The 22,195-nt window shown below is 45.9% G+C and overlaps 1 protein-coding gene across 2 annotated transcripts in view; it reads right to left on the reverse strand.

Annotated features, from left to right (window-relative positions):
* Positions 1 to 1,305: 1,305 nt before the first annotated feature.
* Positions 1,306 to 22,195, reverse strand: part of DPP7 (dipeptidyl peptidase 7) — a 31,727-nt gene continuing 10,837 nt past the window's right edge. Inside the window, exons 5-13 of one of the 2 annotated variants that reach the window (XM_054284203.1) lie at positions 18,645 to 18,780; positions 15,264 to 15,345; positions 7,840 to 8,006; positions 6,653 to 6,713; positions 4,726 to 4,844; positions 4,486 to 4,642; positions 4,105 to 4,169; positions 3,201 to 3,271; positions 1,306 to 2,120 (exon numbers count right to left, since the gene is read on the reverse strand). In XM_054284203.1, coding sequence (XP_054140178.1) covers positions 1,979 to 2,120; positions 3,201 to 3,271; positions 4,105 to 4,169; positions 4,486 to 4,642; positions 4,726 to 4,844; positions 6,653 to 6,713; positions 7,840 to 8,006; positions 15,264 to 15,345; positions 18,645 to 18,780 — 1,000 coding nt within the window. In that variant the 3' untranslated portion in view covers positions 1,306 to 1,978. The remainder of the gene's footprint in view (positions 2,121 to 3,200; positions 3,272 to 4,104; positions 4,170 to 4,485; positions 4,643 to 4,725; positions 4,845 to 6,652; positions 6,714 to 7,839; positions 8,007 to 15,263; positions 15,346 to 18,644; positions 18,781 to 22,195) is intronic. The other variant, XM_054284204.1, reaches the window with a different exon arrangement.

The following is a 22,195-nucleotide window of genomic DNA, read 5'->3' on the forward strand; positions in this document are numbered from 1 at the left end:
CTAGAAGGTCAGCAGACACCCAGGCCTCCTTTCTCTTCAAAGCACAAAGCCAGCCCTGGTGACTGGGATAACTTGCAGTCACTTCCTGAAAGCATAACTTGCAGTGACTTCCTGAAACTTGACCCTGAACTTGGCTGTGTTCATACATTGCTGGGCTGACGATCACTGGGTACCTGCTTAAGGGTTTGAAAGGTGCTGTTTGAAGGGAAATAAAAGCAGGATGCAATCCTTGCTCTCTCCTTTTTTTTCCCTAATGTGTTAATCCTGAATAATGGCTGGGGCATAGCAAATCTGAATTCAGAAAAGTTGCAGGCTCTGAGCCCAAGAGAGGATGACCACTTCGGTAAGGCATACTTTATATAGCAGTAACAAAGCCAAAGCCTGACTTGAGCAGGAGCAAAAAGAACAGGGCTAGCTCTAAGCAGGACCCGTGGAGGTTTTCATCAGCATGAACAGAGAGGATTCAGGTCGAGCTGAGGATGTAGTGCCACTGGTAGTCTTAGAGTGACTTTTGCAGGGACTGGAGTTTGACTAATCCAATCTTCCAAGTTGTCCTTCATTTACACGTATCTGAGAAAGCTGATGAGCGGATCCATCTGTTCCTGCTCTCCTCAGCATCCCTGGCTGGAAGGACCAGAAGCTTTCGTCTTTTGTTAAGAACAGGGCAGAGGTGGTTGAAACAGATCTCAGCACCCAAATATTGTGAAACGCTAGCATTGGCTCTGGGAGCCAGTCCTGCTGTGACCAGGGACTGTGGCAAGGGGCTAGCAGCGGGCCTGTTAGCTAAAGGAGCGAGAAGTAAGAAGAAGAAGCTGATAAGGAGCTTTCTCCAAGGCCGTAACCAAGGAGATCGAGAGAAGAAAGCTAAGAGCATTCTGCAGCTGGATGGGAAACAACTGGAAAGTGTATAAAAGATCAGCCATTTTCACTAATAAAGTGTTGCCAACTGTTGCCAACGGTTGCTAACGGTTGTGGTCTCTGCTTTAATGTCGTGACTGCCTCAACTGCGACATTGGAGGGCCCAGCAGTGCAGAAAATGACACCAAGCACTACTGTGACTGTGCTGCACAAACAGTGAAAACTTCTGGGAACTCAGGAAACCTCTCCACTAACTCATAAAATCACTGTAAAGTAAAACCAACTGAGGCAGCCAGTTACTAGGAATTAGTATTTTGGCAGTTATGCTAGTAATTATTGGTGCTTAGTCAGTCTAGTAGCACCTGTTTGTGGGCAAAGATTCATCTGTGTGGGAAGGTGAGAAGGAACCTTTTTTATCTTCTTTGGTTATACTTCCAAGCCATGAAATTATATCACACCCTTTAATAAACTTTCATATCACAGACTTTAATATACTTGTAGTTGATTTTAAAAAGCTCTGAAGATGTCTCAGTGGAAGAGTGCTTTACTGGTCACCAACACACAGCCCTTGAGTGACAACAGTGTAAATCTTCATCTCAGCAACTGGAATCTCTTTGACAAGCTAAAACTAAAACAGCCCCACTCCACAGCTCTGGCTAAGACTGATAGTCTGATTTAGATAACTGGTCATTAGTGGAGCTCACCGTGACCCTGTGTCAGTCATAATTATACCTCTGCTTTTCTACTAACCCTCTAGTATTTCCTTTTTCTCTAATAATAGTTTATTTTCAACCTTAAGGTGCTTCATGCAACCATCCTGTTCAGGGCTGTGATGGTTCTTGGACCTTCCAGGCATGCTTTCTGCTGCCCTTTGTAACAGTGCTCATTCTGAGCAGGCAAGTATGGAGACCAGAAAATGTGGTTTTGGCTTCTGTCAGTGATTTGGCCTTTTGTATTTCTTTTCATGCTCAATGAGGTGTAAGTGGGACACTTTGGAAAAGGGAGTTCCCACCATCATGGCAGAGGAGAGAACAGTGTCCCAGCCAGTACAGTAGAACCAGTGCAGCAGGCTCCTGTGTCCTGTGGTAGCTGCACGTAGGGGCTGCAGGGATGGAAGGGCTCAGGGCTGGCTGCCTGCTGCAGCTCCTGCGCGCTGCTCCTGCACCTGCTCCATGCCTGCAGATTTCACCCAGCTGCTGATGATCTTGGCTTCAAGCTTGCGCACCTCTGTGACGGATGGGGGGTCAGCTGGGTTGTGTCCCCTAAAAAGCAGAGGAAAGTAGACCAGTGTCAGTTACTGGACAGTTGGTATTTGCCTCCTTTACAGGCAGAGTCTGTGATTTTAAGGACAGAGAGAGATTGACTGGTTTGTGCTTCATATGTGTGCCCTGGAAACCAAGTTGCAGTGTCTGATCTCCAGTACAGTTGGGCAGCAGGCCCAAGCTTGCCCTTGCTGGCTGCTGCTCCCTCTGCTCCAGGCCTAAAGGCAGATAGCTAATGCCAGATGGCACTGGCCTACTTCATGTGACTGATTGCTGCAGGCTGTCTCACACTTGTGCCACCCCGTGTGCAAGAATATGATCTAATGACAGTAGGTGAGCTGAGTGCCAAGTTCTGCACAGCTCAGCATCCCTGGAGGCTGAAATAGGCCTGGGCTGGGGAAGACGATCACTCTTCTACACTGGGCTGCAATAGCCTTGTACCTATCCTCTTTAGGTACTTGCCCTGTGCTAGGCGCTGGTAAGGCCACACTTCAAATCCTGAGGTCAGTTTTAGGTCCCCCTTGACAAACAGGACATGGAAGGGATGGAGAATGTCCAGGGAAGGGAATGGAGCTGGGGAAAGGTCTGGAGCACTGGGAATAGCTGAGGGAGCTGGGGGTCTCAGCCTGGAGAAAAGGAGGCTCAGGGGGAACCATCTCACTTTTACAACTCCCTGACAGGAGATTGTAGCCCAGTGGGGGTCAGGCTCTGCTCTCAGGTAACAAGGGACAGGACAAGAGGAAACAGCCTCAAGTTGAACCAGGAGATGTTTAGATTGAAAAACAGGGAAATTTTTTTATTGGAAAGGGTTGCAAAGTAATGGAACAGACTGCTCAGGGAAGTGTTGAATTCACTCTCCCTGGAAGCATTCAAAAACTTGAAGATGTGACACTCGAGGACATGGTTTAGTCGTGAACATGGTGGTGATGTTGGGTGCATCTTAGAGATCTTTTCCAACCTCAACAACTCTTATGATTCTGTGATTCTAAAATATCTCCTGGTTGTTTGGGCCGTGGCTTGCTGAGATCAAATACCCAGGGAATCAGGATTTTGCTAGGCAAAGGAAAGTTTGGTACTTACCGGAGATCAAGGTGATGGGCACCTCCTTTAATGGTAAGTGCAATCAGTGAAGGGCTGAGACTGCTGTTTATCTGGGAGGAGAAGGAGCAAAGATCAGTTCTCACCAAGTTACTGGGAAGAACTGGACACGAATTCTGAAAATTGGAACATGATCTGGGCAAGACTGAGGAAAAGCATGGGAAGACATCCTTGGTACAGCTGGTATCCACAGCTAACAGTCTGAATGAAGCAGATGACCTGTCCAAAATGAAAGGAATGTTTTCTGCAACTTGGGAACTTTCAGCTGATTCCAGTACAGGTACTGTACTATACAGTACAGGAAGTTAGGTCCCCTTTGGATCCATGCACCGTAAGCAGCCTGTTTCTTGTGGGATCCCAAGCCAGCCTAAAACACTGAGCTTCTGTATTCAATCAGGAGCTCAACTAACACAAAATCCAGTCCTGGGTTTTTAAATTTTAGACTGGACACTGACAGCACTCTGAGGTTTTGTTGAATCTAAGACAAAACATCTAGTTTGCGTTGCTGCTCATAGCGTCCATCTGGTCTCACCAAGTGTGCTAAGACTAGAGAGAGCCAGGAGCACGTGGCTGGCATCACTGAAACTGCGTGTGAACACAGAAACACACCAGGTTGTGATTCAGACCCTGGGTGTGGGGTAAGGAAGGTCCTGCCGTGCCTGCACCAGTGAAGCCACATTTGTTCCATCAGTATTCCTGGCTGATGGACACTACTCAGTGTAGTGTCCCGAGAGCCCTCAGTGGTTCAGTGGTTCATCATGAAACAGCTGCTTACAGAAACTCAGGTTAAAACTGAATTACCAGTGCTGCTCTGAAAGGGAGGGACGGCAGTATGTCACCTGCAAAGGCTGCTCTGTGTTTAGGGTACAGGAATGCACAAGCTTACCCCACCTCCAGCCCATGGGTCCAAGTCTCCGTTTGAAAAAATGATGTTGCTCGCACTTTTCAGGTCTGAAATTCAGAGAGTTCATAATTGAGAGATCTCCTTCCTGCCCAGTTATCCAAATGTGTTTGGCTACGGCAGCAAACATGCCAATAACAGAAAACATCAAATAACTGAACACATTACTGGTAGTTTTTATGTTATCTTCTTCTCTACCAAAGAGATACAGAAAGGTCTGTTTGGCTCAAGTCAGCACAAGGCTGTGACTTTCTGCCAGGACTCATTAGTGTGCTGTGCCTGTCCTCATGGGGCTCAGCTGGACAGAGGGAAACAGGGAGACAGCTACAGGGTAACACAGAGGGACAAGCAATCACTACAACTCACCTTCCCCCCAAAAGTTTGTCCGCAGCCAGTGTGCTCGCGGCCTCACATGCCACTTGTTCCAACAGTAATGCTCACGCATAGCTTCTGTGAAGGGCATCTCAGGGAACATGTCCGTCACATTGTTACTGTTAAACGTTAAGTTGATCTCGGTACAAACCTAAGAGAAGTACAAGAGCTGCCATGGGGCAGGGGCATAGACAGGATAGCAGCTGAAACCTGCTGGGGTCTCTAACCTCTTACCTGGTAGTCCCAAGCCTCTGCATCTGAACCGATGCCACAGCCCGTGGGATCAGCACAGGACTGGTACAGCTGATATATGTTATAACACTGTGCCAAGCCAGAGGAGTTGTAGAACACCCCTGCCAGGTGGGAACACAGCACAAAACCAGTCAGTAACTGCTGTCTCACCCATCATCTCCCACATGAAACTACATGGCCAAAACCAAGCCAATGGTTGCGTGAGTGTGCAAGGATGGGACAGAACTCACAGAGCCTGGAACTGTGCAAGGTTAAAATCCAGCTTTATGGCAAAGCTTTTATATGGGGCTGACAAATTCCTTCAGATGACACAAACTTGGTTATTGTCCCCAGTTCAATGCAATATTGTCCTGTTTAGACAATTCCTTTGTAATGGGTTAAAAGCCTAGCAGGCAAGCAGGGCTTCAGCTATGCCCAGCAGAGCAGGTCCCTGTGGCATCTTGCTCAGCTTACTCCTCTGATTTCTCAAGAAGAAAACTCCTTCCAAGCCATGTCATTCTGGCATTTTATTCAATTTCTTTTGAGGCTCTGATTGCTAAATGTGGATCAAAATTCTGGCACCCTGAGCCTTGTGATGTTCAAAGAGATGTTGGGACACTAGTTTCCCTTATCATGAACCAAACAAACCTGATATGACAGCAGTACCATTTGAGACATGATATGATGGATAAGTGCTAGTCTGGTTCTCTGCAGGTAGAGAAATGGATTCACATTAAGGAGATGGAGTGTTATTGCCCTGGAAGCAATCAGTATCTCCATTCACATTGTCCCCATTCACCTGTTGCCAGTTCTGCATCACAGCCCATGGCACTACACTCTACCTGGCAGGAGGTGGGCTGATGAAGCACATGTAGAAAAAAGTCTTTTTCTGTATGACACAGAGGGTCAAGTATGGAAGAAAGCCAGTCACCTGCCTAAAGTTATGGCGGATCATTCCTCTTGTGTGATTAAACTCCACCAAGTGAATGCAGCTGAGGAGACAGGGAGAGGCATGAGGTGCACCCCTAGAACTGGGAGGAAGAAATCCACCCTTGGCTTATTCATCTCAAAGAAACAAGACTACCACTCTTCCTCACAGAAGGAGTAGCATGTGAATACATTCAGTAGATCTGACAGGTTTGTCAAGATATTAGTGTTTTAAGAAAGCTTCTAGCTGCCAGCCAAATATCTTTAGCAGTGATTAAGGATTGGTATATTTCTGACTTGGAGCATGTACATCATTTGGAAAAAAAAAATTGGCTCCCAGTCATACTAAATTGCATTAAGTTTGGTAGAATTCCTTAATTTTTTATTTTTTTGGTGCCACTCAGAACCTGTTTTTCTGAATAATGACCAAGGTAGAACTCGTTTTTAATAAGCAACTTGAGAGATTTTATGAGGAACTCTTCAAAAGTTCTTTGAATTTTATCTCTATTAATAATTTCCTTACAAACGCTGCTGGCTGACAAAATAAGTGCTCACACAGATAAATGTGTATGTTTATATACAAGATGTATTTAAGATTGCCTTGACCCTGGATTAAGACCACAGGACTTTTTCTCAACAAGGAGACCAGAAAACTTCCTTCAGTGAATGTGCACAGAGCCCATGACTGCTGGAGCCAGAGTATGGGTAAACTTCTACAAAAGAACTAAGTATCTCAGAAGTCCACATTGCATGGACAGACAACAGGCTATGGGGCTTCAATGCCTGAGAAACACGACAAGAATAAGTTGGGAAAGGTGAGAGAATGAGCCTATGGGCCACTGTGGGACATCCCAACAGACAAAAGCAACAGGAGGCAAAATGTCCCAGAGAGAGATCAGAGTCATACTAGCTCCCCTGACACAGCAATGTGACAGGTCTACTGATAGGTGCTTCTAGAACACGTGGTGGTACATAAAAGATTAAACTGATAATATTAACTCACCAACAAGAGCAGACAAGCCTTCAATTGGGTCTTTATGGGCAATAATTTGTTCACAGCCAACCTGGGTAAGACACATTACAGGCAAACGGCAGACAGAACAGTTACCAGTTGCTTTGTGGAAGGACTAAGCTGGAAGATTCATTAAAATTATTATTTACATATTTTATGGTTCAGTAGTTTTCCAAAGGCCTAATGCAACAGGTCTGGAAGTTTTTAGCTTCTTCCTCTGTAGCAACAAAATACATAGAAGCAATGAGGCAGGACAAAGGCAGACAGTTCCTCCACCAAGTTAGGGAGCTGTGGAGGAGCCACAGTGGTACACAACAGTTCCTCCTACAATCAGAATATTTTAATGTCCTTTTCAGGGATTGAGGGGAATGTGCAGACTAATTATTTCCATTCTAGAGGTCATTAAACAGACCCTAGAAGGAAACTGGATGCCTGGTGGAGCCAGAGGCAGCATGTCCAGAGTTCCAGTGCAGAAGAGCCTGTGAGACCTCTTGCACAGTGTGCTCCAGGTAGGACAGGAACTCTAAATGCCACAAAGCCAGAGGCAAAGGAAGTCCCATGGGCTTGACAACATACCAGAAGACACTGAGAATTGCAACAGCCTCTGGTGATCTGGGATCAAAGCTGGTACCTTTCAAAAGCAGCTGGTGTCTTAGAGGTCTTTGTAAACCCTTGAGAACTTGGTCCTTTTCCCACACTTTGCCATCTATGATTCTCTTGAAAGTTCACCCATTTCCCAGCCCCCATAGCAGCAGGTATTTTTCTGCATTATACCTGAGGTATGTCAGCTTCCTGGATAATACTTTCAAAAGAGCCCGATTTTCACATCTTCATCCTTACCCGCCAAGAAAAATACATCTCTGAAAGCATGTTGAGATGGGCTACAACAGAACTACTTTTTTTCTTTTTTTAAAGCTGCAAGCTTTTAGTATTTAAAAGCTGAAGTCAACAAGCTTGCACAGGTGTTTGTGTCCAAGGTAAAGGCAGAGCAGAATAGGAGTGACTCCAGCAAACCTCTCAGCAGTCATCATCACAGAGAAGTTTCAATTATGTAGATTTACTGTCAGACTGGAAGGGCTGCAACATCCACCACTACTGGTCACCCTGTGACCAACACCAATGGTGTCTGCCTGATAGTGTCCTAAGCTCCACTCACCCACTCACACCAATGTCCTCACCTTCACTGGATTGGCAGGGAGGTCACCCATGAAGTCGGTTTTGTATGGATAGTCCATCATGGCCATCATGGTGAAGGCATTTCTAGCAAAACCAAACAGCTGGTAAACATCCTCCTTGTTAGAGATCTTATTGCATGTGGCCATTTTGCTGCTGATCTCATCATAGGCTGCAAAAGAAAGGAAAATAAAGGACGCAAACTTCAACAGAGGAAAGTAATACCAAGCTTCAGCATCTCGTTTCACTCAGGAGTAAGAAGATGCTGTAACGTAAGAGGAGGTTTTTAGGGGAAAGGACACATTGCATCTAAATTTACACCCATTAACAGAACATTCAGGCATAGCTTCCCTGAGCAGTGTCACGACATTGTGTGGCCCTGAGCCCAAGCTCTGCCCCTCATGGAGCTCCCTGGGGAGCCTGGAGGAATCAGCACCTGCCAGGACAGAACTGGTCCCAGCTGAAACAGTGTGCAGAGCAGCTTGGTACAGCCTGTCCTCTCCCATGCCCTGATGGCTGCTCCTGCTCATGCCTGCAGGCCCTTTCCCTGGCCGGGCTGCTGTGTCCCACAAGGCAGGCTCCCCAGGCAAGCTCTCGTGCAGGAGAGCAAGGTACAACATTTAGAAACCAATGAGATTCAAAAGCTGGAAAAACTGACAGAGAGAAGAAAAAAAAAAAAAACCTAAATTTTTTTTTTAAAAACAAAACGAAAATCCCAATCCCAAAAAACCAAACACCACCACCCCCCCAGGGAAAAAAAAAAAAAAAGAAAAGAAAGTGCAGCTTCCTGGGAGGAGGGTGTATCTACAGTAAGAACTGCCAGATGAGAACAGTCCTCACAAAGGATTCTCAAGATTCTCAAGATCTCAAGATATGCCTTCAAACATCAGTGGGATGCAGAGGTCAGCTGGAGTCAGGAAATACATCTTTAAAGACATTCCTTCAAGATGCACCCATACACCTTTGCTTTTCTGCTGCAGAAAGCTGCTCCCTTCATTTTCATCCTCCACATTTTGGAGTCACAGATGCTGTCCCCATCCTGTTCTACAGCTGACCACTAGAGCATGGCTGCTTTTGCTTGGAAACCCACGGCCTGGGACCTGACTCTGGATACACACTTGAGGGCTGAAGCCTTAAATATGACCACCTTACATCCAGCTGCAGGAAGCATTGCCCCAGGCAGAGCTCAAAGAGCTTGACTGGTTAACAGTAACATTCTTCTTCCTGTTACCCAAAGCTAAAAGGATCCCTTGGGCTCCTCTGGCAGTTCCAGGACCAGCAGCAGCTGGGAGGCACGCAGCTCCTGACACACAGCACGACAGACCAAGGCTCAAGACAGACCCAGAAGCCACTACATCTGTCCCAACACCACATACGGCTTCCAGGAGATGCTGCATCAGCCCATGGCATCTGGTCCAGCCTACTTAGGAGCCATTGCAGAGGTCTTCACCAGTCTATCCTAACTGTCCCAGACTAGAGATGGAAGGGACTTGGATGATTGCTTCAGGACATAGACTGCCCTCCACATATTTCTCAGATGTGTCCAGTGAGCTGAGTCATGCAGCTGTCATACCCACCAGAACAGCTTTTCATGGTGTGGATATTAAGGACAAGTATCTGGTGAAACATATGGCTTTACTAAATATAAATACTATGCAAGTGGTTTTTACCTGCAAGTGGTTTTGCACTTTGGTGCAAAAAAATGATTTCATTAACACTGTGCAAAGCTCCTGTCATGGTTTGACACTGGCACAATGCCAGTGCCCCCATGAAAATACACTTCCCCTGGTATCTGCTGTGAGATGTGACCAGGAATAAGCAAAGGAGGCTCCCACTTAGAAATAAAGACTTTATTAACTAAACTACAAGAAAAAAAAAGGAAACACACAAGGAAAATGAAAACCTTACAAATCCATCTCTCCTTCTCCCCCACCAAATTTCCAATATAATACATTCCCCAAATCACCAACTCTCGGTCCGGCACTACCCTTCAGACAATCAATCTTCAGTTCATCAAGAGGAGAGGAGTCCTTCTTGTGCCATGGTGACCTTTTCCTTTCATGTCCAGTGCTCTCACCACTGAACACGGACCAGAGTTGCTTTTAGGGTCATCTTTTAAGGATGCCTTGTCCCATTCCAAAAAGGGCACAGTCTCTCCTTCGGGACACCTGTCCCCCCTCAAATTTTTTCACCCCCTGGGGCCAAGGGGCACCAACACTGAACCCTCTTGCTTCTGGGGCACTGCCCTCCCTGGAATACAGTCTCTGTATCACAAAGAAACGTGGTTCTGTCCATGGCTATACAAAAAGAGTCCAGCAAAAATGCCACTCCATCATCTCTTCCACCCAAGGTTCTTCTCTATTGACATCTCGCCCTTGCCCAGACCTTCAACACTTGCCCATTCCTTCTTCATCTTCCACTCTTATCTCTCTTCTAGGAACAGTTAATGTTCTGTAAAGTTTTCATTGCCCACAAAGGGTTAAAAGCTCCTACAAGCGGCCAGACTCCTCTTCTCCCCCACAGCCCCTTCACCACTGCAGCACATGATATCAAATTTCAAGATAGCAGTGCCAGGCACGGCTCCCTCCCTCTCTCTCTCTCTCTCTGTCTGTCTCCCGGGGAGGAGGTGGCGGGGGCTGCCCAGTGCCTCCTGGTACTTCTCTCTTCCACCCTTCCACCCTCGGGGGGGGGGGCAGGCCCACCTCTCCCGGCCGCTTTCCCCTCCCCAGCTGGGCCGGGAGAGAGATCCGAACCCTTCCTGCCGGAAATCCAAAGAGAGCCTCCCAGGGGAGAGCTGTGCTTTTAACCCCGTGTTCTCAGAGGCGGATCCAATGCCCCAGTGGCCAAACCAGGTGCCAGGATTAAAATCTGAGCACCCACTGGCCTGACCACAGCATCTCAGAAAACCTATTTCCTGTCAAACAACCACAGCTCCACAGAGCTACTTATGTGTGGTGTTACATTTTATTTAAATGATACGCTCTTTCTCACCCCTCAAAAATGTACCCTTTATTCCAAGCCTGTCATCGTCCCCTGAAGTATCATGTATCTGTAATCTCATTGGCCAAAGTCTTATTCCACACCCACCTTGAATCTCCCTGTTAAGCTATGTGAGGGAGACCAGGCTCTCTTTTGGCCCTTTTCTCCCTAGGCTCCCCCTTTGTCCCCCTTTCCCCCTTCTCCTTCAGAAACCATGCTGCTCCCGGCGGTGGGACCCCCAATAAAACCTCATCAAATCAGCACCCTCAGAAGCTGCGTGGAGTCTCCTTGCCTGCCTGCTGTTACCAGTGAACATACGGCTTAGGGGTCCCCCGGGGACTTCCCAGGGACCACAAATTAACAGCAAGAATGGCACCCAACATGAGGCTCGAGCACCGACAACCCTAAGATGAAAATGGACCTCCATCACCCCACAGGCACAGCGCAGAACCCTGCAGAACACCACTTCACCACCGCCTTTGGCACTGTGGGGTGGCTACGCTGGGCTGCAGTTGCGGCCCCGCCACCACTACGCAGAGGCCCCGTGAGACACCATGCCACCATCCCACCACACCAGCCAGTGCAGCCCAGGCACCCAGAGAAGCCACATGGAGTGCACCCTGCCTGCCACTCACAGCACGGTCATTGTGGTGGCAGGGCTGAGCCTGCTGCCCCCTGCCCAGAGTGGACGGGCTGTGCAGACCACCAAACCTGAGCCCTGAACCACAGCAGTGGTGAAAGAAGGCACCAAAGCCCACCAGTTTCTGCAGGGGAGCCACCAGACGAGGAAGCAGATTTCAGCTTTGCCCGAGCCCCATATTCCCCAAAACTGCTTGTCAGTTCCGTGACCTCCTTCCTCAGTCTTACTCTCTTCCCCCGTCACTGTTCCTTCTTCCTAATTCCATCCCTAACCCACCTTCCCCTAAACAAATCCTCGGGAATACACTCCGTCCTGCTAAGCCCGGCACAGCAACCACACGGCTAAGCCTCAACATGGCTACGACCCTGTATGCTGTGGCTGCATGGCCTAGAGTTCCAACATAGCCATGACCATGTGTCAGCCACATGGCACGGCACCATTTTCTACTTCTCCTCCCCAAAATCCCTTTCTTCCTGCTTTTTCTCCCCCATACTCCGCCCCTTCCCTGTCTCTCATGAACCAGCCCCCCCTCCCACTCCTAGTTCCCACATTCCACCTTCCAAATCCCACACGGTAGGAGCTGGAAGGAAAAGAAGCTAAGAAACCAAAACCCAAAGCTTAAGTAATTTTGTAATACCAGTTTTAACAACCTTCTATATATCATTGAATTGAAAATTCTACTTTATGATCTCCTTCTCCTATTACTCCAAGAGCAGGATAATATCCTTCTCCGCAATCCATACCCCTTTTTTCCTTATTTTGGGTAGTTCACTGGGAGCAAACCGCTTGAAGGCGCAGGGTACCCTGAAAAGGTTTTTCTTTCACGGAGTCCCAGAATCCCCGTAACATCCCCAGTTCTCAATCCCTATCCACCTGAGCTGAAAAGAGCTCGTCAGCTAGAACTTTTTATCCTAAAACCCTGTAACCTTTTTATTATTATTATCCAATACCTGTCTTCTCTCCATTTCCCTCCTGTTCCCATGAAGTAGTTTTAACAATTATGCTTTTCTAGTTTAAATGTGTGTTCATACTGCAGATTGTCCTGTTTTCAGTTTTAGAAAGCAGAGGCCTGTCAGGTCACAAGGGTAGATCCAATGAGAAGCAATTTTCGATTGTTTCTTTAATAGCGAGTGTTCAGATAGTATTAGACTGCTGAATCAAAATTGCTGTTGGGTTTATGCTGTCCTCAGTAGGTTCTGAGGCTGAATCTCAGAACCTAAATGAACAACCTAAAATGGTGTCTGGGAAAGTATTTTGATGGTTTTTATGGTGAATGCTCCCTGAGTATAGGTATTAACTGATGCCAAATCTCTTTTTTTTCTTTTTGTTTTTCTTTTAAAGACCTAAAACCAGGGGGTCTTCTGGGTTAAACCAGCTGGAAGGTGAAAGAATCAGTAAAGCTCAGATCAAAGGGTGAGAATCTGAGGCTGCAAACCTGCCTGGAGTCCAGGGAGGCTCCAGGTGATTCCCTGTCCCTGAGAGGGGGAGCAGAAGTTGGCGCCTCAGCCTAAAAGGGGCGGCTGTGGTGGTCTGAAAAGCCAATTAGAAAAAGTGACACTATTAGGCCAGTCACGCTGAAAAGGCCAATCCCAAAACTCTCATATGAGCTTAGTGCCAAAGGCTGAAGCTATTTAAGCAATCATCCATATGGACCCACATAACCTGTTTATTACAACTAAATGCTCATTTTGTCTTTGTGCAGTGTTAAAATAACTCTACCTTGCCTTTTACCAATCTCCTTACTATTCCAGAAAAATAAAAAAGGTTACTCCCCACCAAACTATTTAGCACCCTTTCAGAACTGAACACTACCTACCACCAAAGGCAAACATCAAGTCAAATGGACTGTTTAAAACATAATCCTCACTGCAATTGTATTTATTTTTATGCTGCAAAATGGTGTAATTACTGCTTCATTTTTAAATTGTTAATTGTCATATTTCTCTTAATATTTTCTTTCTAAAAAAAAAGGGTGAACTGTGGTGTTACATTTTATTCAAATGGTATGCTCTGTCTCACCCCTCGAAAATGTACCCTTTATTCCAAGCCTGTCATCCTCCTGAGTATAATGTACCTGTAATCCCATTGGCCAAAGTCTTATTCCACACCCACCTTGAATCTCCCTGTTAAGCTGTGTGAGGGAGACCAGGCTCTCTTTTGGCCCTTTTCTCCCTAGTTTTGTGGGAGTTTTTTGTTTGTTTGTTTGTTTGTTTTTTTCCCCTTCAAATGCTTCAGCTTCCCTTTATTGATGGACAGTTGTGCTCTCCCACCCCAGGGCCCATCAGAGTGCTGGGTGAGGCGGGGCTCTGGGGTGGTAGGGGGACATGACTAACACAGGAGACAACACAGCAAGGGAAGCATGGGAAGCTCTGTGCATGGAGCCCACACCCTTCCCCTGCCCCCACTCCCGAAACAGCCAGCTGAGAAAGGCTGGATGTGCCTTGGATTGGGTCTGGACAGGCGTGCAGCTATTACAGGAGGGGGGGAGTAGCAGCTTGCCTTGAGCAAGGAGGAGTCCAGCAGAAGCGCTGATCACACATTGCCTCTCCCCTTCCCCAAAACCCCACACCATGGCCAGGGAAAGGGGTATTTCACACTCTGAGGACAGTCTTTAGGAAAGAGGAGTCCCAACAGCATGCAGGAACCTCCTATGATGACTCCAACACACATCAAGGTACGACTACAGGGAGAGATTTTTAAAAAACTAAACACTTCAAGTATCTATTTTTTTTAGTGATTTAAGGTCTCTTGTCCCTGCTGCTGCTGCACTGGGTGGTGCTTAGCAACCTACATCCACTCTAGAGACAAGGACAACAGCAGAAGTGATAGCTGGTCTACTGCAAGGAGAAACAGGGCAGTGGGGTGGTGGGAGGGGAGGGGGGCAGGGGAAGAAGGACCAGTGGGCGCTCAGGGTACGGGCACCACACGCATAGGGAAGGGAAGGTTCCAGGAAGGGAAGGCTCAGGACAGAGAAGGGAAGGTTCGGGAAGGGAAGGGCCTAGGGAGAAAAGGGCCAAAAAAGAGCCTGGTCTCCCTCACACAGCTTAACAGGGAGATTCAAGGTGGGCGCGGAATAAGACTTTGGCCAATGGGATTACAGATTCATGATACTTCAGGGGAGGATGACAGGCTTGGAATAAATGGTACATTTTTGAGAGGTGAGACAGAGCGTATCATTTAAATAAAATGTAACACCACACTTATGTTTCAGTATTGGTTACCAATTTAATGCTAACTGAAACTGTTAATAAAAGAAAAATATAAATTGTACAAGTGTCGCAGACATCTTTTTCACTAAAAATCATTTCTTTAGGTTTTTCCCTTCTGGGAAGCTGAGGCCCCAGAAAAAGAATGTAAACAATGGTTATCTGCTGTTGTAGAATGCAACAGGTGGATTTTTGATTGGGACATCTTGAATGTTTGTAATTAATGGCCAATCAAGATGGAGCTATCTTGGACAGAGTCCGAGAGAGCTGCCTTTGTTATCATTCTTTTCATTTCTATTCTTAGCTTAGCTAGCTTCTGAGGAAACCTTTCCTTCAATTCTTTTTAGTATAGTTATAATGTAATATATATATCATAAAATAAAAAATCAAGCCTTCTGAACATGGAGTCAACATTCTCACCTCTTCCCTTCACCTGAAAACACCTGTGAACATGGTCACAGTACAAGCAGAAAGAGGAAGCCATATGGGCATCTGCACTGACTTATCTGAACAACTAGCTGAGGTAAAGCAGTATCAACATTTTCCCCCCATGTCTGGGAATGCTGGCTGCCCTTGGGAGCCATATGCAGGGCTCCCTTCTTACCTCCACTCAGGCACAGGTCCTTGATCTGCTGGAAGGCTTTACGGACAGCTGTGACACAGCCTAGGCTGGACTTCTGAAAATCCTGAAGGGACAGAAAAGATATGAGATGACAGTTTCCCACAGGAGATATTTAAGAGGCTGCAACACAAAGAACTGCCAGAAAGACCAGAAGATGACAGGGGTTATTGGCCCGCTGCTCAGCACCTCATTTGCATTTCCATTAGCAGTGACACCAGTGCTTCTGCCTTGTCTTTCAGAGAGTCAGCATGTCTCTGCAGAAGCCACACTCTGGACAGCTCAGGCCAAGCAGCAGCTGTGTCACCAGCTCTGGCTGGGATGACCTGTCAGATAGAACACTCTGCCCTTCATGGAGCATCAGACTGAGCATGAAGCAGCAAGAGAATATGCAGCATGCCTCAGAGAGAGAGGCAGGCTGCAAGGGTCATAAGGGTTTTGCTGGTTTTAAACACAGAGCTGAGTCCTTGAAACTGCACTTTGCCTGTGAGAAGGAACCACAGGAGAAGGCAGTTATGCATTGGAAGTACAAGACCAAGATCTGCTTTTTTTCTTAAGCCTGCTAGTGGCCTGCCAAATTACCATGCTCTTTTTCTTAGGAAAACTATTACTGATCCTGAAAAAGCACTTTAAGTTAGGTTTGAAGAGCTGTGACTGGTTATGGTGGATGAAGTTGTTTCTGTGACTGAAGGCCCAAAGAACTCAAGCTCTTTCTCCTCTCTCAAGCTGTAAGGCAGATTAGGTCTGCTGGCAACCGGTGTTTTGTAACAAGAAGAATTATTAGGGTTCTTCTGAGGTCTCTTTACCTGGCTAGAGCAAGGTAAGTAACCACAAATCACTAGCTAGGCATTTTTCTTATAAAGACCCACCCTCAATTAAAAAAATAGATTTGGCACCTTTCTTTTCTTCCTAATTCTGCCTTTGTCAGATAATTATGTTTAAATAAATAATTTTAGAGTTTTTCACTGTTTACCTGGGCATCCCTTTAGGAGTTGCAAAAATCCTTCTGGATGTGCTTATTGATCTTCACCTGCTAATGGCTCTAACTGGAGTGTGGGAATAGTTTAGCCTGGGACAGAGGAGCAGGTCTGCTCTGGCTGCTGTGATGGCTGAGCTCTCCTCTAGGCACTGCTGGGCTGCTGCCAAGCACTGCCTGGCATGAGGACCCCTACAGACCAGAAACAGTTCAGCTTAGCAGAGGCAGGAGGAATTACAGTCATTCCCTGTGCCTTCATTGGGATTAACAGCTCTCATGGGTGTTCTCAGCAAGAAGAACAATCAGATTTCAGATGCATAAATTGCAAATCAGAGCAACATCCACACTGAAGATGGAAGGGAGTACTTTGAAACCACATAGTGCTTGCTTAAGAGCTCAGCCCAGAGCTTGACTTACTACTGCAGAGAGAACAGATTTTTAAATTAGTCAGAAAGTCTTTTTCACACCCTAAGTTTGAGGATGTGTTATGACTCCCAGCATATTTACAGTTGAAGCAAGACAAGGATGCTGAAAGGAAATTCCCACTGAGGCCTGTTAGCTGACTAAATTGAAAGGAATAAAATGAATGTGTCTTTACAAACAGACTGTTTATCTGCTTGTAGATAGGGCCAGGGACTTATAGATAGTGAAGTAACAGAAGAAACTACCAGTTCTAGAAAATGTTACTAATTGACATGGGCCACTGCTCAGCCAAGGCCATGTTAAATTCCCGAACTTTGATAAAAAGAACAAAGGTTTAATAGAATTATGAACAGTGTTTTGCTATATAAAAGAAAAAAAAAGGAGGGGCGCACCGAAAAGGGGGACATAGAGCAGCTGATTCAGGAACTCTGTACCTTCCAAGTACCTCAGCCAATGGGGAAAGGAAGAGGGTGATGCATCCAGGAAATTAGGATGGAAAGGGGGTTGCATTCCCAAACCATGTGAAAGACCCCATGGGAAATGCCTCATGGCCTCTTCCTTTATTCTAATAAAATTACAGGACTCCTCTGTCTCCTTTTTGGACATAAACCCCTGGTGCTGTGAATTTTTCCACACAAAATGGTATTATATTTTTTGTTTGAAAATGTGTAACTCTAAGACAAGATGTCTATTATTCTTTTATGCACTTAGGAGTTTCAAATGTGTTTATTTTAATATAATAGTCTCTTCTTTATACTTACTGGTAAAGCTATCTCTTTTGTGAGTCACTGCATTGAAACAAGTTGTTAGTGTATATAAATAAGAACAAAGAGACCACAAGTTACATACACAGGTGTGGTCCTTAAAGTGGAGAACAATAGCAAAGTAACACAAGAATGACAAGAATGTGTCAACAAAGATGAATCACCTCCAGACCAGAGGGATGGGGAGATGAATGCTAAGGTGGCCCAAAGGTAACTAAGACTAAGCTGCAAGGTAAAAATCACCCCTGAGACATCTCCCATGCTAATGTCAGACCACCCTGGTATAGTGAACTGACACTGACTGGAGAACATGCAGAAAAGCATTAGTTAAGGTGACTAGTGAACAAGTTCTGTGCAACTTCTTTGTTGTAACTTGTCTAAAAGCCTTCAAAGGCCCCAAAGAGAGGTGCCAGCCTAATGAACTATAGCCTAGCAATAATTCTGGGCAGAAAAGCATGAAAGGTCTCAGCTCTGTGTGCTCATTGGCTCCTGCACCAGGCACAGACCTCAGTTCCAACTGCGGGACAACAAAGATAGTTCAGACTAGCCATCTGTGTCACCCAGATCTAGAAATTTATATCAAAAAAGAGGCAGAACAGACACCATCACAAGATTTCAGTACAACTAGCTAGTACATTTCTTTCCTTATAAGATAAATCAAAGTCAGTTCTAACACCAACTTTTCATGGCCTTAAACTGCAAAAGCCACATTTAAATTTTAGTTTCAGTGATCCTGAGACACCTTGCACAGTTTTAGTTATGAAATTAAGATTTCCAAGTTCTTCACTGAAATGGAATCACCTTGGACTAAGGAGATGCTGTGAATCATTGATACCCATACAGCATTTTGGGAGAGGATTTGAAAAGTAAATTATCCAAAAGGTGTTCAGCCAGGCACAAGGGAAAAATTTCAGGCTGTAATACAGTCAAGCCACTAGAAAAGGGAAAGTCAATTCTTAGTGGTACTAAAGTTACTGGCATGGAGTTGTGCTTCTTGGAGCAGCACCTTTGAACCCTGAGCTGCCCAAGCGGAGGCAGTGCTCAGCCATGCTGGAGCTACTGCTTTTCCTTTCAGGTTACCATTTAATTGCACTCTCTGCTTAGCAGTGATGCCGTGAGGACAGATATCTATTTAAACACCTAGAAAAGAAACAGCATTCCTAAAGGAAGAAAATATTGCTCCTGAAAAGAGATGCTACTTACTGCTGTGACATCCCTGAAGAATTGGGTGGGGTCTCCAAGCCCAGCCACAGACAGCAGAGGAGCACTGGCAGCTAATGCTCCAGCCACGACATTTGGGTATTTCATCCTCAGGTAAGCACTCAGCATTCCTCCATAGCTACCAAAGAGAGACAACAGTTATTTCCTTTAAAAGACAACTTGTAATAACTCAGAAGTTCAGGCCAACATTCACAGGCTCACCTAAACCAAGGTAACAATAAGCTCATGAATATCTGTGATGCCTCATGTTTTCACACATGCTCAGTGATATGGATGATGTTAATGGATACATGTGATGCTTTGTGCCTCATCCTCATGTTGATCCAGTTATGACCAATGACCAGCACACAGTGCTCTTACTGGCCTTTCCCCAAATGCTCACACCAGTTCTGGTGGGAACACAGCAGCTCAGTTTGCTTCTGTAGACAAATGTAAATCCTGCTTCAGTATTTAAATTTGCACCGTCCTGAGCATGTACCAATAGCTTCACAGCAGAGCAAAGCAGGGTTTGAGTGAAGTACTCACTGTTCAGAGAGAGAAGACACACTGTACATTTGGCATACAGAATGACAAGAACTAGTTAGAACTAGTCAGAACTTTGCCAGGGTTTTGGCAAAAGGTGTCCTGGAAAGTGAAGACTATTCTCCCTCCTCTCCAAATAACAACTGTGTAGTTGATCAGCACAGATACAGGGAAGGGGAAAAGTTAACAAATGCAACAAGAAAAGTCAAAGCTACCTTGGTAGCTTCAGTGCCAGGGCAAGAATCTACACATGGATCAAAAGCTACTAGACAGACCCAGGATGACAGAAGTCATTAGTTTGCTAATGGTTGCAGAGTTCCTCTGAGGCCATTGGGGTGGCAAATGACATCCTCAAAACACAGATTAAACCTGGTCTAACTCCAAATTTAAAAGTACTCAATCTCCCTCTGTACCACCTCAAGTGATTCAGTAACGTTCCCACAACACCCATGTGTAAAGCAATTTGCATTTCTCTAGCCCTGGAGACTGGCATTACCTGAAACCTCCTGCAAGTAATTTCAGGTTAATTTGGCCCAGTTATAAGCACCAGAAGTGGTCTGGTTTTTATCTCCCATGAAATGCTGTGCTTCTCCAGCACTGCCATATTTCAGTGTTCTTCATTTGGTTTTAGTGTGTTCAGGGCTGCTGCACACTGAGCCCTCAATTACACATAGAGAGCTGCAGTCTAACATGCAGCCAGCTAGGAGGTTTTGATGTATCCCTCTCCCATCTTCCTATCCCAGGACAGCTTCTGGGCCTCCCTACTCTAGCTACTGTCCTGATAATCACAGTAAAACCTCCGTGAGATTAACAGTTCCGTCACCACACCGCAACGAGCTGAAGGCTTAATGATAACTATTGTGCCAAATGCTTTTTAGCTCACTGCAATTGAATTCAAAGCCCTGCACTTCTGGAAGATTTTTGGAAGGAAGCACCCCTCTACTACAAGAGAGGGGATCCATCAAGAAACAAGGACATCACATCCACCCAGCTGCAGCACAATGAGCACTCTGGGAAAGAACCAAAGAGAAGCAGAATTATGAAAAGGCATACAATGAAAATGGCTGGGTGCTGTTAGAGGTTGTGTTTAATAAAAAGCTGTGTGGCCCCTTGAAAGAATATTTTATCAATTAATAGCTTCCTGTGTTTCCAATGTAAAATGTTCCGATCCTGCAGGAGGAATTTCTCATTTTCATAGTTATAGAATATGCTGAGCAGAAAAGAGACCAATCATGATCACTAAGCCTAACTCCTGGCCCTATGCAGGATACTCCAAGTATCCCACCCTGTGCCTGGAAGTGTTGTTCACACTCTTCTTGAACTCAAACAAGCTTGGTGTATGACCACTTCTCTGGGGATCCTGTTCCAGTGTTCAAACACTCTCTGGGTGAAAAACATTTTCTTGATATCCAATCTAAACCTCCCTTGACACAGATTCATGCTGTTTCCTTGAGTCCTGTCACTGGTCATGAGTGAAGAGAGCAGTGCTATCCCTCCACAGGATACTGAAGAGGGCAGTGAGGTTTTCCCACAGTTTCCTCCAGACTGAACAAACCAAGCGATCTTAGTCACTCCTCATAAGGCCTCCCCTTCAGACCCTTCCCTATCTTCATGGCCCTCCTTTGGACACTCTCTAATAGCTTAATGTATTTATGTATTTACATTGTGGTACCCTAAACAAGGTGACACCACCTCAGTGCAGAGCACAGTGGGATAACTACCACCCTGACTCAGCCAGCAATTATGCCCCCTAGGACACAGCCCTCCTGGCTGCCAGGGCACTATTGACTCACATCCAATATGCCATTGGACCCCCAGGTCCCTTCCCACAGCTGCTCTCCAGCCTTTCATTCCCCACTCCATACACACAGCCAGTGTTGCCCCATCCTAGGTGAAAAACCAAGCACTTGCCATTGGGAAACTTCATACGGTTGCTGATTGTCCATCTCTCTGACTTACTGAGGTCTCTCTTCAGGGCCTCCCTGCCTTCAAGGGAGTAGTCAAAGGCTCTTCCCAGTTTAGTGCTGTTGGCAAACTGACTTAGTATTCCTTCAAGTCCTGCATCCAGGTCATTAATAAAGATGTAGAAGAGAAGAGGGCTGAGGACGGAGCCCTGCAGAATCCCACTGGTGACTGGACACCAGCCTGGTGTTACCCCAGACACTGCAACTCTTTGTGCCAACCAGTGAGCCAGTTGCTCACCCATCATATGCTGGACATTCTACTCAGAAAAATCTTTGGAAGAGATAGCACCAAAAGGTTTGCTGAAGTCCAAAATAATGACATTTACTGGCTCTCCTAGATTAACCAGATGGGTTACCCCATCATAGAAAGAAATCAGGTTCAACATGCAGGACTTTCCCCTCCTGAAGCTAGCTGCGACCAATGACTGCATTGCTGTCCAGGTGGTTTTTCAATATCTCCCAGAATAATATTTACCATGATCTTCTCAGATTCTACCAGCACTGAAGTGAAACTGGCAGGCCTGTAGTTTGCAGGGTCCTCCTTCCTGCCCTTCTTGAAAATTGGGACAATGTTTGCCAGCTTCCAGCCAGCTGGAACCTCTCTGGATTCCCAAGCTTGCTCAAAAATCATCAAGACAGGTTTTGCAATGACATCAGTAGGTCTTTGAGGATTCTTGGATGAATCCCAACTGACCTCATAGATTTGTAGAAATCCAGATGGAGCAGCAGATCCTGCACATGTTCAGGGTCAACAGGGAGCTCATTATTCTCACATTCATGGTCCTCCAGCTCAAGACACTGGGGCCTTTTTGGTCTGTCAACCATGGTGAAGACAGGCAAAGAATGCAATGAACACCTCTGCCTTGTTTCTGTCCCTGTTTGTGAGGTGACCATCCTCATCCTGGAACAGGCCAATGTTATTTCTACATTGCCTTTCACAATTAATGTACTTAAAAACCTCTTTTTATCATTCTCCAGTTTTGGCAATTTCAACTCAAATTAACCTTTAATCACATGAATTTTCTCCCTATAGAGGGAGAGCAGTGT

The sequence above is a fragment of the Melozone crissalis genome, unplaced genomic scaffold (assembly GCF_028551555.1).
Source record: "Melozone crissalis strain CALT ecotype California unplaced genomic scaffold, PUWL_Pcris_2 ptg000041l_1, whole genome shotgun sequence".
Taxonomy (NCBI): Eukaryota; Metazoa; Chordata; class Aves; order Passeriformes; family Passerellidae; genus Melozone; species Melozone crissalis.